Source organism: Copidosoma floridanum, unplaced genomic scaffold (genome assembly GCF_036245765.1).
Source record: "Copidosoma floridanum isolate Cflo_tuat_1 unplaced genomic scaffold, Cflo_Japanese_pri ptg000030l, whole genome shotgun sequence".
NCBI classification, from domain to species: Eukaryota; Metazoa; Arthropoda; class Insecta; order Hymenoptera; family Encyrtidae; genus Copidosoma; species Copidosoma floridanum.
The window spans coordinates 11,153,841-11,167,193 of record NW_028321907.1 but is presented as its reverse complement, the minus strand read 5'-3'; the positions used below and the strand labels follow the sequence as shown (position 1 = coordinate 11,167,193).

General features: G+C 36.0%; 1 protein-coding gene across 1 annotated transcript in view; it reads left to right on the top strand.

The window, feature by feature from the left end:
• The first annotated feature begins 9,164 nt into the window (after positions 1-9,164).
• LOC106636772 (synaptotagmin-9) overlaps positions 9,165-13,353 on the top strand; it is a 32,868-nt gene continuing 28,679 nt past the window's right edge. The window contains exon 1 of the mRNA XM_089596745.1: positions 9,165-9,292. Coding sequence (XP_089452871.1) covers positions 9,202-9,292 — 91 coding nt within the window. The 5' untranslated portion in view covers positions 9,165-9,201. The remainder of the gene's footprint in view (positions 9,293-13,353) is intronic.

The following is a 13,353-nucleotide window of genomic DNA, read 5'->3' as shown; positions in this document are numbered from 1 at the left end:
TATTTATGGTGTCTATTTAAACAATTGATCTTAAAAATTGATTGTGTTTATAATCAAACTAAAACTTTCATTATCATATATAGCACAAAACTTAAACTTGTCAGTATAATATACTTCATCATGAATTAAATTCAAATGTTACGACAGTAGATCATTTACTTTAATACATTCTCGAAAATGCCATTAGAATCGAAAAAGTAGTATTATTTTTGTTTCGATTGTAACATCAAATTTTTTTATAGTAGCTTTCATGTAGAATATTTTGTTCCTATTTTTTTGATCTCGTTCAAAATCTTCCAAAGTGCAAAAGAAAATTGATGTTACAGCTGCCTTTAGAACTATAATAACTGGCATTATAACAAAAAAAATAGAAATTATGGTGCATGATGTGAATATTATCACCAATATTTCGGATGAGTTACGCGTGACATGAGAAATAAACAAAATAGCATATACGACGAGAAAAGAACAAACAGTTACCAAAACTCCGACACAACATGTGAATGCCTGAAAAAAAAAGCGATATTAACTAGTTGATTTCTTATATAATTATAATAATACTCAATAGATTGACAAATTATTACTATAGTTATAGAGCAGTAGTGAACTGGAAATCGTAAGTACAGCTGACAAACTGTGTCTGCAGATTTTTTTAAACTTTTTCCTTGGACAGCAGTTGCACAAATACTACTTTCAAACAATCTTGTAAATATATTCCACCAGTATACAATCATGACAAAGATGTTGTGGCGGGACTCGTACATTTGATTGCTTCAGTTTTTAATCATAATAAATATCACTGGAAATACAACCCAAATAGAAGTTCCATAAGCAACTGTTCCTATGTGATATCTGTAATAAGGTAGTGTATTTTTTTTTCAAAAAATTTGAATGACAAGTAACTGAATGATATATATCTAAGGCTCACTGGGAAATCTAATGCAATGCTTTTTATTTATTTTTTCAATAATGATCTGATTTGATTTTATCTTGATGATATATTTTGTCAAAGTTCGACTTTGCACTCTTGGTACAAAGTATACTATTTGTGCATATAATAAAGATTTTTTAATTAAAAAATTTTTTAATCTTACCTTAAAGTTGTAGCTAGATTTTTTAATATTACACCATTCGGAGTTCTGGATTTATCAACAGTCCAGAACCAAGTACTGAATGTACCACAAAGTACCATGTGGTTGAAAGAAAATATAGCTAAAGAAAGCCATATTGTACCATACACATTTAGGCAGTGCAGAAATACCGATAACAGCAAAGGATAATCGGGGTTGTTATTACATAGTAAGTTAACAAATACAACAGTTCCTAAAGTTACTACTACAGTTGCTGATATAGTAGATAATATGGACAATAGTACTGTCAGAGGAAATTTAAAAATAATCCTAAAATAAAGATAAAATGATGTCTTTTTTTATAGAAAGGCTTACTTCTTTTTAATTTTAAACTGAGACAGCGCAACCTTAATAAAAAGAGATTATGGTATGGCCTTAATTAATTTTTTCAACGGTACATTTAACAACTAAGATTTTTGAAGTATAACACGTGTGTCAATTAAGAAACAAAAATTGTTTCTTTTACAGCTTTTAAGGTAAAAGATTGAATTTCTCCACTGGTGGTGCAAATTCATATTACTTCAAGAAACTAAAAATAAATATATCATATGGAATAACTCACCTGCATGCTTCACTTATAACTTCGCTCATAAATTCAGCTCCTATTTTTAGTACTGCATACAGAGCAACATATAAGTTCAACAAATACAATAAACTCAATATCAGTGTACTGAGGCAAACAACTGCAATTGATGAAATTAGACTTTTCAAAAATAAAGCTATAAAGATACTAATGGCACCTTTACATTGAATTACTACTAATCCAACAATTATTATGTTTTTTGGTAAAGTTTTTAATAAAAATACATAAACTACAGTTAACAGTATAGAAAAAGTAAAAGCTCCTCCGACAATCCATCTAGAAAAATTTTTTAAAATTAATAATACATTCTCATAAGTACAGCTAAAAAATAATTACCCTGCATCGATTATTGCTTTCATAATTGTATCTGCATCACCTATACTCCAAGTGACATGTGTCAACTTCGTAGTATGACAGGGTATAAATGCTAAAAATTACAAAAAAAAAAAAAAACATTGATAATAGAGTGAAAAACGATTTGGCTTTTAATAATGTTAACTAACTTTTGTTACGTGTGTTATCAAGATAAATCTCACCCTACTGAGATAGTAAAAAAAATATATATTACATACCATATATGGCTAGGCCGATGTAGGCTACTATATAAATAGCAAAAAATATGAGAGTTTTTAAATTAGTTATCTCGTGTGAGGAGTTTTTAATAGAGATGTTGCATGAGATCTCGTCATGTTCCTGTCAATATAAAACAAACTTATGTGTTATATAAATAGATATGTAATATATTGGTTAATTATGATGGAACATGCATCTTTAAGCAATAAAATGTAAGGGCTTATTCGTATATCGATTCTAAATATTGTCAGGAGTGTTAGTAAGCTATGATTTGACTTATACAATGAAAATCAGGAGACGAATAAAGTTATGAAAAAATAGAGAAAACTATAGACTCAAAATCGACTTATCTTATAAAAAAATACTTCAATAAATCCCAGAGTCTTTTGGTGGTGATAAACAAAATAAATAATAATAAATTTATGATATAGATATTATAATTATAAAAAATAACCTCAAGCTCCAAAAAAATCCAAAAAAAGGCTAATGTCTTAATAATCGAGAACATATTTTATCATATGAATATGCTTACTTATAAATTCATTGACACTTATTGAGTACTTATAATATTTAACAATACTTTGCAGTCAATAAGCGGACTGAAATGAATATAATACGATTTTGTCAATGTAGTGGTAAATTCTGAAACTAACAGAGTTGGTCACATATTAAATAGGAGCTTTGTTGATTGATAATTTGCTATTTTTTAAAACGATACCCTAAAAAATATGACATTGTTTGCTCCAAGACTTACCTGCTTGCATCGAAATGTTAAATTATGCATAAAGATACACTAATACACACGTGGGTGTAGCATCGGTAATTGTCATTAAATTTTACCAAGTTTTTTACTCTTTTCGTCAAATAATATAGAGAAGTAATAATTAACTGGATCTACTCTAGAGTTTGAAAACATTAAACATGTATTACACTATGGCGTGATAACATACAGTTTCTAATGTTTGATATACGTGACTAGTATAATAGTATGGCACTAACATACATCTGAAATATTTAAATTTTTGGTGTTTTTATATATACTATTTTCATGTTTATTTAAATAATTGTTTTTAGGCTCATATTTTATTAATAATTTGTCATTTTTTTGTGAAACTCAGACGTCTTTTGACTTAAAATTTTAGTAGCATACTTAATTAATTGTAGAGCTTCCATTGGTTTGAATTTTGCAAAAACACATTACTTTTAGGATCACTGCAAGAGTTATCAAAGTGCGTCAGAAGTACACAATTTGTAGACGATCCTCTAAACTTTAGGAAATGAAAATTTTTAAATGTTTTAACCAATGTGAATTTTAATTTAATTCTAATTTGAATACGAGAATAACGCTTTTTAAATATCTCAAACAGAAAGGAAGAAAGACTTATGTTTTGGATGAGTAAAGAGTTCATATCACATCCTGTTTGAATAAAGTTTAATAATATCTTATTCATCAAACATTTGTAATTTTATATTAATTCATACGCATGATAATGCCCAGACATCTATTTTTATCATAGTATGGGGTAACAGCTGTATAGATGTTATTGTACACGCACGTGTATAATGCAAACACTGTTATGTGGATAGGTATAGATACACATACACACACACAAGAATAGAAATATCCTTCGTACATTATATATGCATATGGGCTGTTATGTATCCAGTCATCGCATGACTGTTAGCCTTTAGCCTTTGTTATTCCGACACGTTGAAACATCGCCTTTCACCGCGATCGATGTACAGCTGTTGCCGCTGTACGCACTTATACATTGGATCGAACAGGCCAATACATAATGGCTCTGTGCTTGACTTTCATGGTGATTTATGCTAACATTTATGTTCACATGTAGGTATTCCCTTCCGTGCGTCGTTGCATGGTACTTATTTTGCGTACTTGTGAAATTTGTTTTCATACGCGGTGTCTCTTTTTTTCCTCACAATGACAGTACGACCAATAATATACAGATACGATTGAATTTTCAGGCAATGCGATGATCAAGTTTATTCAACTAGTGTTTATCCATTGGGTAATAAAAAAAAATCCTCGATCTAATGTTTATAATGATTTTACAACCATACGTGCACGCATCGACCGAACAATTTTGAACGACAAGAAGATAAAATACCAAAAAGTGAACGTCAATGTTTTTCACGTATTAACCATCAATCGTCATTTCGCGGTTCAACAATTACACTGGATATTCAATGACTGTAGGTGTACGGTAACCATTATCAGACCAGTAGCAAAAATAATCCGGATCAACCACATCTCGTATGCGGCTCATGTCTACAGTGCCCCGGTACCACGATGCGTGAAAGCGTTCGCCCATCCCCCTTTGTTTGCCAGCGTGCAACAAGTTGAATCGATAAGGCTCGCGCCGGGTCGAGTCCTCGGGCGACCTTGACATGAGGCTTACGCACACTACTTGCACGTTGTACGGTATATGAGTTCACGACGAAAGGCACGAGCATAGCACGGCCATACAAACTTGTCGCGCTATGAAACTACGATCCCTTCCCCTTCGTAGTTCCCCACTTTTTTCCAGGAGTAAAATAATTTTTTTTTTTCTTCACACGGCTGTGCTTGCTTTTTTTTTATCTCTGTATTGGGTGCCCGTCCTTTTTTTTTTTGTCACCTCTCTTTCCTTGTTAGATGACTGCTATCCATGCAAAATACAGTCTGCCATATTATTGTTGTTGTTGTTTTTTTGTTTTTTGTTGTTTTTATTGTTATTAGATTTTAAAGGGTGAGTTTTATGGAGTGAAAATCTCCTTCACTTGGAAAACGTACGGATACAAAAGGGAGAGAAAGAACGGTAAATAAATTGTTTACCTGTCGGGGCATTTGGCTTCGTCGATGTATTACTCAACCGGACTCTCTTCCTAATGTTGGGTACATTGACCAAACTTTTTTCCTCATCTGTTTTTTTTCCGTAAATTAATCTTCTTGTTGCGATTTCGTATACCCTCCGGTCAATCTTTTATTTAAGACGTGATTAATCAACAGAGCTCCCCTAAAACGGGGAGAGCTATACCAGACCTGCCAAATAAATGGCTGTACCCACCACATGTAATTACTCTGGTGGAAAAAAAAAGTGGCTTCAAAAGTACATACTTACTCTCAAAGACTTTTGAAAACGATGCAAAGGCACTCATTAGTCGAGCCTACTTTGGTTAATACGAGGCAATTTATTCGAATACTGTTTTTGACTTTCTGTTTTTGTCATAAAAAATGTAGGTAGCGCATTTTATTCATGATAAATCGTCAACTTGTTTGATTCACTTACTCTCCGCATTCGATATTTGATGTCCAAAATAAAAAGCTATCAACATCTTGAAACAATATCGTCGTAGAGTCTAGATTCTTTTTTAACGCTTAGAACTCGCTGAATGATGAAAAAAAAAAAATGTTTTCTCCATGCTGGAAAACACATATAACTCCTAGATACAAGAAAGTCTCTGTTTCTAACCTGCTCCCTACAATTTATTTTTCAAGCACCTCAAAGTGGAACTTACAACAAACTTTGTTAAAAAAAAATAAAAAAAAGCAATCGAGTCGCTTACTTCTTTATTTTTCCATGTTGTCACAGTAATAACGCCAGTGGACAACGGAAGAGTGAAATGGGAACATATGGATACCAAGAGAAACAGAGAATCCGTACAAATTAATCCCCGTCAAAGTCACTTTTCGTTTTGACGCAAACTACCGTAAACGACACTCGAATAGGATAATTACTTGTATGTATTGTTACTGCTACTACTGCGTGAAAAGAAAATTAAAAAAAAAAAAGGACATCCATCAGTGAAACCAGAAACAAAAAGGTAAAGTCGAGCTTGGCTGGTGCAGATCGATACAGATACATATATAAACCGTGCAGAAATTGTCGTGCTCACCGATGCTCACGCATGCACACAGGTATATATGAGCACAAATGTCGATAAGTATACGGATACACTGTATAACTGTAGTTAAAAAGCTGGACGTTGCAGGTAGCAACAGGTACACGTATACACGTACGAATCGAGAGAAAGAGGGAAATGGCGCAGCAACGAGCGGGCAGAACTACCCTATCGCCACTACTCTGCGGTGGACTCCAAGCTCCATGTATAGCGCGACACGAGCCTCGTTTATACTGCATAGCCGGATCCCCTAATACCTACGAGGCTCACTGGACTTGGACGTACGCGTATGGGTTGGTTGCACAATGTGCACGGACGAAAGAGAGAAAAAGGATCGAAGCAGCCGAGAAACAGGAAATTACACCAGGGACCCCATCAGCTGGACTGCGCTGGAGTTAATACTCGAATCGATGTAATGGAAAGTTATACGGGGTAGTGGTAAATGTTATCTACAAAGGAGAAAAAGTAAAAAAAGTCGTGCAAGAGGATAAAACTGTTGATTGAGTTGAGCATAAATGTGATCGCGTGTAAGCTGTTTTCGTTTTACCTGCAAAAAACTGGTAAATAGTAAAGCTTGTAATAGTTTGAATTACTATTGACGACTGATGAAATTTGCAATCTTTGAACAAGAAACAATGGAAAAACAAAAGAAAAATAGGCATGGTTTTCAGAAAGTCATCGTCCTCTAAAAAATCTCGGTATAAAAAATAATAATAACAACGCGTCTCATCTCTCGATCTCATTAAGTATTTAGGATGTGCTTTCAGAAAATTGGAAGCGAGAAAAAAAACTTTCTTTTCATCTCGGTCAAATAACAAAGTTCGATCGAACGTACACAAAGGCTGTCAGTTCGTACCATAAGAAGAGCAGATGTGAGTGAACTCGTGCGTGTCTTTTGTAGGACAGAATAAAGTACCTGAAAAGAACACAAACAGTAGATCGAAGGCTTTCGGAGAAATTGGTCTTTTAAAACTTTCACAGTCGAGTAAGAAGTTCAAAAGTAACGAAATCCAAGTTGCTTACATACGATGAAAAGTACAAAAAAAAGTATCAAAAAAGTTGTGAGCATCCATAGCGTATGAAATTCATAAAAATTTTGTAAAGCATTCTTAGCTAAAAACTACATTTTACATGGATTTGTTTTATCAAAATTTGAACTCAAAAATAATTGAACAACCCTCCTGCGTACCCTAACTGGAAACTCATAATTTTTATGTTTCATGAACCCCAGTGTATAACCAAAGTTTGTGAAATTCGAGTATATCTTTAAGTACCATGTAAATAGATTTAAAAAGATGAGAACATCACTGAAAAAAGTTTATGGGCTTACAAAAATACTACAATACATAAAGAAGCTATAAAAAATTTGGAAGTAAAAGTCTTTGTTCGACTAGAAACTTTTTGTTATCATGATAGTGTATCTTTATTCAGTAGAATACGTCAAGTATAGTCAGACACAAAATTTCGGTACTGCTGTCACAAATTAGATTTTTTTAGGATGTAGGAACCAACTTCCTGCTAATACTAATGCTGCGTGTGAAGGCTGAAACTATTGTTCTATCAGGGTTCCACCCGTGTGTACCTATATAAAACAAAAGAGTAGTGGGAGCTTATTTAAAAGTGTAAATTAATATGTTGGACCTCAGTTAATAAAAATTTGAAGGAAAAATAAAATTTCTATGATATGCTCATTTGATTACAGATACCACACAGTAAGTTTTATTTTTCTTCACAGGACACAACTCGACATCTGCGAAATATCGTGCCCTGAAGCGGAAAGCACAACGTACCGTGGAGAAAAGAAAAGAAAAGCATGATTTCCACACCGTGCATCCTTTCAACCCAATGCAAGACATATAAAAACAGGATTAGACACGAGCCTCTGTGCAAAAGTAAGATTTTCATGGCACGTAGGACTCACGGATGGAAATGTTACAGGGCCGAGGGTGTATAGTACTGAGAGGGGAAAAAAAATAGCATGAGGCATGCGGTAAGGGGGAAGAGAGGCTGCCACTGAGCTACCTGCAAGCTACGAGGCTATGCGCACGAGACGCGACCGTGAACGGACCGATGGGAAAGGGAGAAGCGTCGGAAGGCCGGCTGGGAGCCGAGACCTTCACCGAGACCCACTTGTGGACTCGACATTGCCCCTGATGGCTGATCACCCCCTGTGTATGTGCGTATTTGATGCGCCTTGGTCGCCCCACTCCAGACTGATGGCATCGCTCCTGCACCTCCATACACAGCTGCTCGCGGAGTTTTCAAGGTGACGCTTTTCTACCTATCTCTCTCTTTCTCTCTTTCTCTTTCCTGTTCGCTGCCGGTAAGCTCATCCTCGGACTGCAGGCCTTTTCCCCGTAACTCTTGGCAGAGCTTGCTTCCCTGTCCTGCGAGAGGTGAGATGAGGTGAGCAGCTACCAAAGTGAGAGAGGGAGCTCGTGTCTCCTCCCTTAACCATCGTGCGCTGCAGGTATAGCCACGCTATGGTTGTCGCTGCTATTGTGCGCGTGTTACAATGTACCCGCGCAAGCGCAGCCCTACAAGTGACCGTATCTGTACGCGTTCTGTGCTTTGCACCCATACCTGCTGTGTATCCTTGCCGCTATCCTGTTGGCCGCGAGCCGAGGCCTAGGACACGGGCCACTTGCCTTTCCGTCTTTGTCCCTCGGCGTCGGCTAAGGGCAGCGGATAGAAAGAAGGGGTGGCTCTGTGTGCGCGCGCGTGCCCGGCTTTTCTCGCTCCCTCTCTTTTTTTAGTGCGTAAGCGTACCGGTGCTCCCCGACCGATCGGAGATCCTCATTCGACTCTGATCGCCCGGAGCGAGTAGCCCCCCGTCGCCGTTGTCGGAAAGTGCTACGTGCGACAGTCGTTTGTTTGATTTTATTTCGCTTCGTTGTGTCGAGTTGGTAGTATCGTGTTCTTTTTTATTTTGTTTTGGTTTTTGTTTTTTTTTTTTTTTTTTCGTCACTTTGCGACTGTCTCAACTTCCCGGATCTGTTTGCCAAGACAAATATGGGAGTAGTCAAACTCATGCCGGAGAGGATGCTCGAGGAGCGAGTCGCCCCCGGTGAGGAGGCCAACCACTCGCTGCAGATGTACTTTGGTGAGTCTTTTTTTCTACCTTTCTTTACTTTCTGCTTGTTTAGAAGCTTCAGAGCATTTGAGATTTTTGTACTTGTTGCATCAAACAAAAACTCACTGATTGGTACACATGACATGTCAGCCTGTGCCTGTCGCCATTCAGCTGTCGGTCGCGTCAGTACTGTATTTCACATGTACACTAGTTCGTGCGGGCGGGCGCATCGCCTCCTGCTAACAGGTGTCTAGTTGAATACAGTTATATGATGTATGTATACACATCGATGACCACTGCAAGCGATCAAAGTTTCACAAAAATTTTCACTGAGGCGCCCGTTCCTGAAATTTTGTTTTTATCAAAGTTTTTGTAAACTTCCTTGTTTTTCCATCGATTGGCATTTTTTTGCAACTTAAAGATGCCACATTTTGTTTATTTCATAAATTATAAAAAGTCATACACGTTTCTAATGCGAGTTTTTTACTTTTGGAAAAAATTTGCATCCCTTTGAACAAAAAAAAAATAATAATAATATGCCAGGCATTATATTGTTAATTACTTTTTACGAGTGATCCGGTATTTCTAGAGACATACGGAATAATTAACTCAATGTGTTTCAAAATTTTTTTTTTCAATTTCGGGTAATCAGGTTCCTTGAGATTTTATTTGCGAAATTTCTCATATACGCGCGCATCAGCGTACTCTTTCCGTTTGGTACGCTCTTCAGCTTATATTTTTCCCTTGACACAGACATCTCTTCCTGCCTAAGATTGCACAGATATCCTCTTACTGGAAATGCAGATATTATCTTTGGAGTATCTATAATACCAACATCGTCTTGAATACTTTTGCACATTTCAGTAAAACTCAAACAGTTTTTTTTTTTTTTTTTTTTTTTTTTTCTTCAAAATCACAAGTAAACAGAACTTAAGAAAAATCCCTATACTTTTGAGAAAAAAGAGCCACTGTAAATAATATTTAGAGTTGTTTGACTAACTATGGAAGAAAAAATGATTCAAAAAAGAATGATGGCTCACTCTACCGAAAAGAAGTTTTTTTTTAAGCTTCTAGAACGGTTGCGTTTCCAATTTACGTGTAATGCTCACGATGGGCTCTTGCACAATAGTTATGTGAATTTGAAGTTACGTCTTTAGTGATAGAACTAGCTGCGTGGTTCTATTGGCCAAATATGAAACAAAAAGACATAAGTAAATACACGTCTAAAAATGTTAATTTAAAGTTAAATTTTTAACGGATTTTATTAACACACCAACATATTATATTAATTTCATTTTACGGATGGCTTGATTTTTTAAACATCACTGCTTCAAAATACAAGAAAAATTTTAACTACACATAGATTGCAGTATAGTGTCAGAATAACTTTATTAGTTTCAAGTCAATTAAACTTTTTTGTTTGATCTGTTCACATTGAATCTCCAGCTTGTTACTCATTAGCTTTGAAGAATCAGTTTTTGATATTGATAAAGAATTTACATTTCACGCAAGAAAAATTTGTTGATCTAAAAAAAAATGTTCGAATCGATCGATAATGTTACTTTAACTGACATTTTTTATTCAATAGTATATACTATAGTATCACTTAAAACCACTAAAATTTATAAAATTGTTAAAATTGCTTTTCTGATAAAAATTTTGAAACTTTCCATCCAATTATTAAAAACTGTATGACAATCAATGTGTTAAAATATCCTAGACCACGTATAGAACATTATTTCACGGTATGACGTGCCTATAAACTATGTATACATAATGGCTATAACAGAAGATTTGAATATCGACGTCACACGATTCTTTATCAAAAAAAAAAGATTTATTCAGCTTTGTTTTGTGCCATATAAATATCCAATAACTCGTTTTTTACTTGACATTAGATAGGAACATCAATCTCTTTATAAATCGTTGCTCACTGGTGATACTTTTTTGCTTGAAGTTGCGAAAAAACGATGTATATAAATATTGAAAAAAAAGTTTTATCATCTGGAGGAATCATATTTGAATTTGTATGTACATTTTATAGTAAGTATATTACGAAAAAAAAAAATTATACATTAGAAAGCAGCACTTACGAACTGTTTTTCATTTCTACCGGATTCTGCTTTCATACCCTGAACATATGTTTGAAAAATACATTGATGGTCAAATCATATACTATTTTTTATGCCAAACACGTCAAACAAATTTATCGTCAGATGATAATTCATTCAGATTCTTAATATTTTTGCTACACAAAGTGAGCTTTTTTCGAAACCTGCACGATATTTAACATTTACAAACAAAAAACAAAAAAAAATCATAACTGCAAATGATACGAAAATCTCAGATGAAAAATAAAATTGAATTGAAAAAAATTAAGTGCAATCGGTTCTCTAAATTTATTACAAACTCTTATTAAACTTAAAGTCGCTTAAACCATTTACAAACGTGAGATTGTAATTGCTTTAGTTTCAAATCGATGATTTTTTTCTGAAATTTTTCTTCGATACAGCATGGACAAAATTTACTAGAAAACAGTTACTCAAAAATTTACTAGAAAAAGTAAAAGAAGACAATTTAACTTCAGACCACCACAATAATCAGCAAGACATTCAGCTACCATTTCTCTTCGTGGTTTTTCACCAATTTTTTGTTTTCATCATCATCACCAATACGTTTAAGTCAAAAAATCACCTATTCAATCAGTCACAAAACCTCGTAAATACGGCCCAAATTTCCATTTTCCTCGTAAGAAAGAAAAAAAATCACTTCTGTAAACCCTAAAACGACCACAAAATCAGCCTTAATAGATAGAAACATCGTCACGCTGCACCCGACAACACCTACAGCCATAAAATGCAGCAAGTAGTACAGCTCAACGTAAGGTCAGCCCCGTCTTGAAAAAATTAGAAAAAAAAAACAATGCAGCAACGCAAGGTTGCTCGCCGAGTTTTGTCGATCCTGCTAAAAAGATACGTAAAAATACCTCAAACCGGAGTAGCTTCCCCGTTAATAATAGCAGGCAACGCCTGACAAAGTCCAATCGGAGACGCAGACGAAGCATCCAAATGCGTGTCTCTCACGCCGAAGAAGAGAACTGCGTGCATAAATACATACACAAGCGTCTGCGTCGCACAACAACGTAAGGGAGAAGGAGAAAGAGAGAGCGTCCTTGGCCCCTCGTGGCCACGGGAAAAAGCTCTCTCCCTCTCCCTTTTTCCCTGCCCTCTCTTTTCCAGCCCCTGTGGATTTCCGAGTGCACCGCCCATGCCGCCATGCACGTCATTTCTGATCAGCCTCTGGCGCGCATATGGCTAGTATACACCTGTACAGCTTCTCCTCCCCCCCCCCACAGCACGTATATGGGTTTGGTGCCGCCGTCATCTCCATGAATTTTATAATCACTGGAAAAGGCCGCCGACAGCGCTCGTTCAGGATGTTTCGTAAGATAGCGCCTTACAGTGACGCGCAGTGCCGACCTTTACAGAGTCACGTTCAAGGAGCCACACGACGGCGTTGTGTACTGTACTGCATCTCCTGACGTAAAGGGCGAGCCGAGCTCACCGTTGGCCTTCGAAACGAGAAAACAAAAGCACACCCTGTAGGCACCGACAGTTGTGGTTGTTGTTGCTGTTTGTCTGTGCCACTGAGTAGATTCTCTGTTTGTTTATTTCAACGGCAAAGCAAAAGTGTGGATATTGTGCGAAGCAAAAGGAGCTTTTTGCAGCGTATCTGTAAGTGTTCCGTGTGATGGATGAAGGAGGAGGTGCAACAAGTGGCGCAATGTACTCACAGACGAAAAGCCTTTTGTTCGCATTCCCACGGGGGGATCTCCGGAAAGAAAACGCTTACAATAAATCTTGAGTTGAAGCGTCTGGTAAACGAAAGGGTGGGTCATCGAGCTTGTACATGTTTTTGACGTTGATTACGCGTTTTGTGCTGCGATGCATGTATTAATGTCAGTGTCATTGTCGTTTCCGTTATTTTAACGATTCGAAGTGAAGGAGCGGCGTTTTATTTTCTTACCCATTACTTTTTAGTTGGAGATACTTTGTAAGCGCAGCTTTTTTTCTTGGCTTCTTCCCGATTCA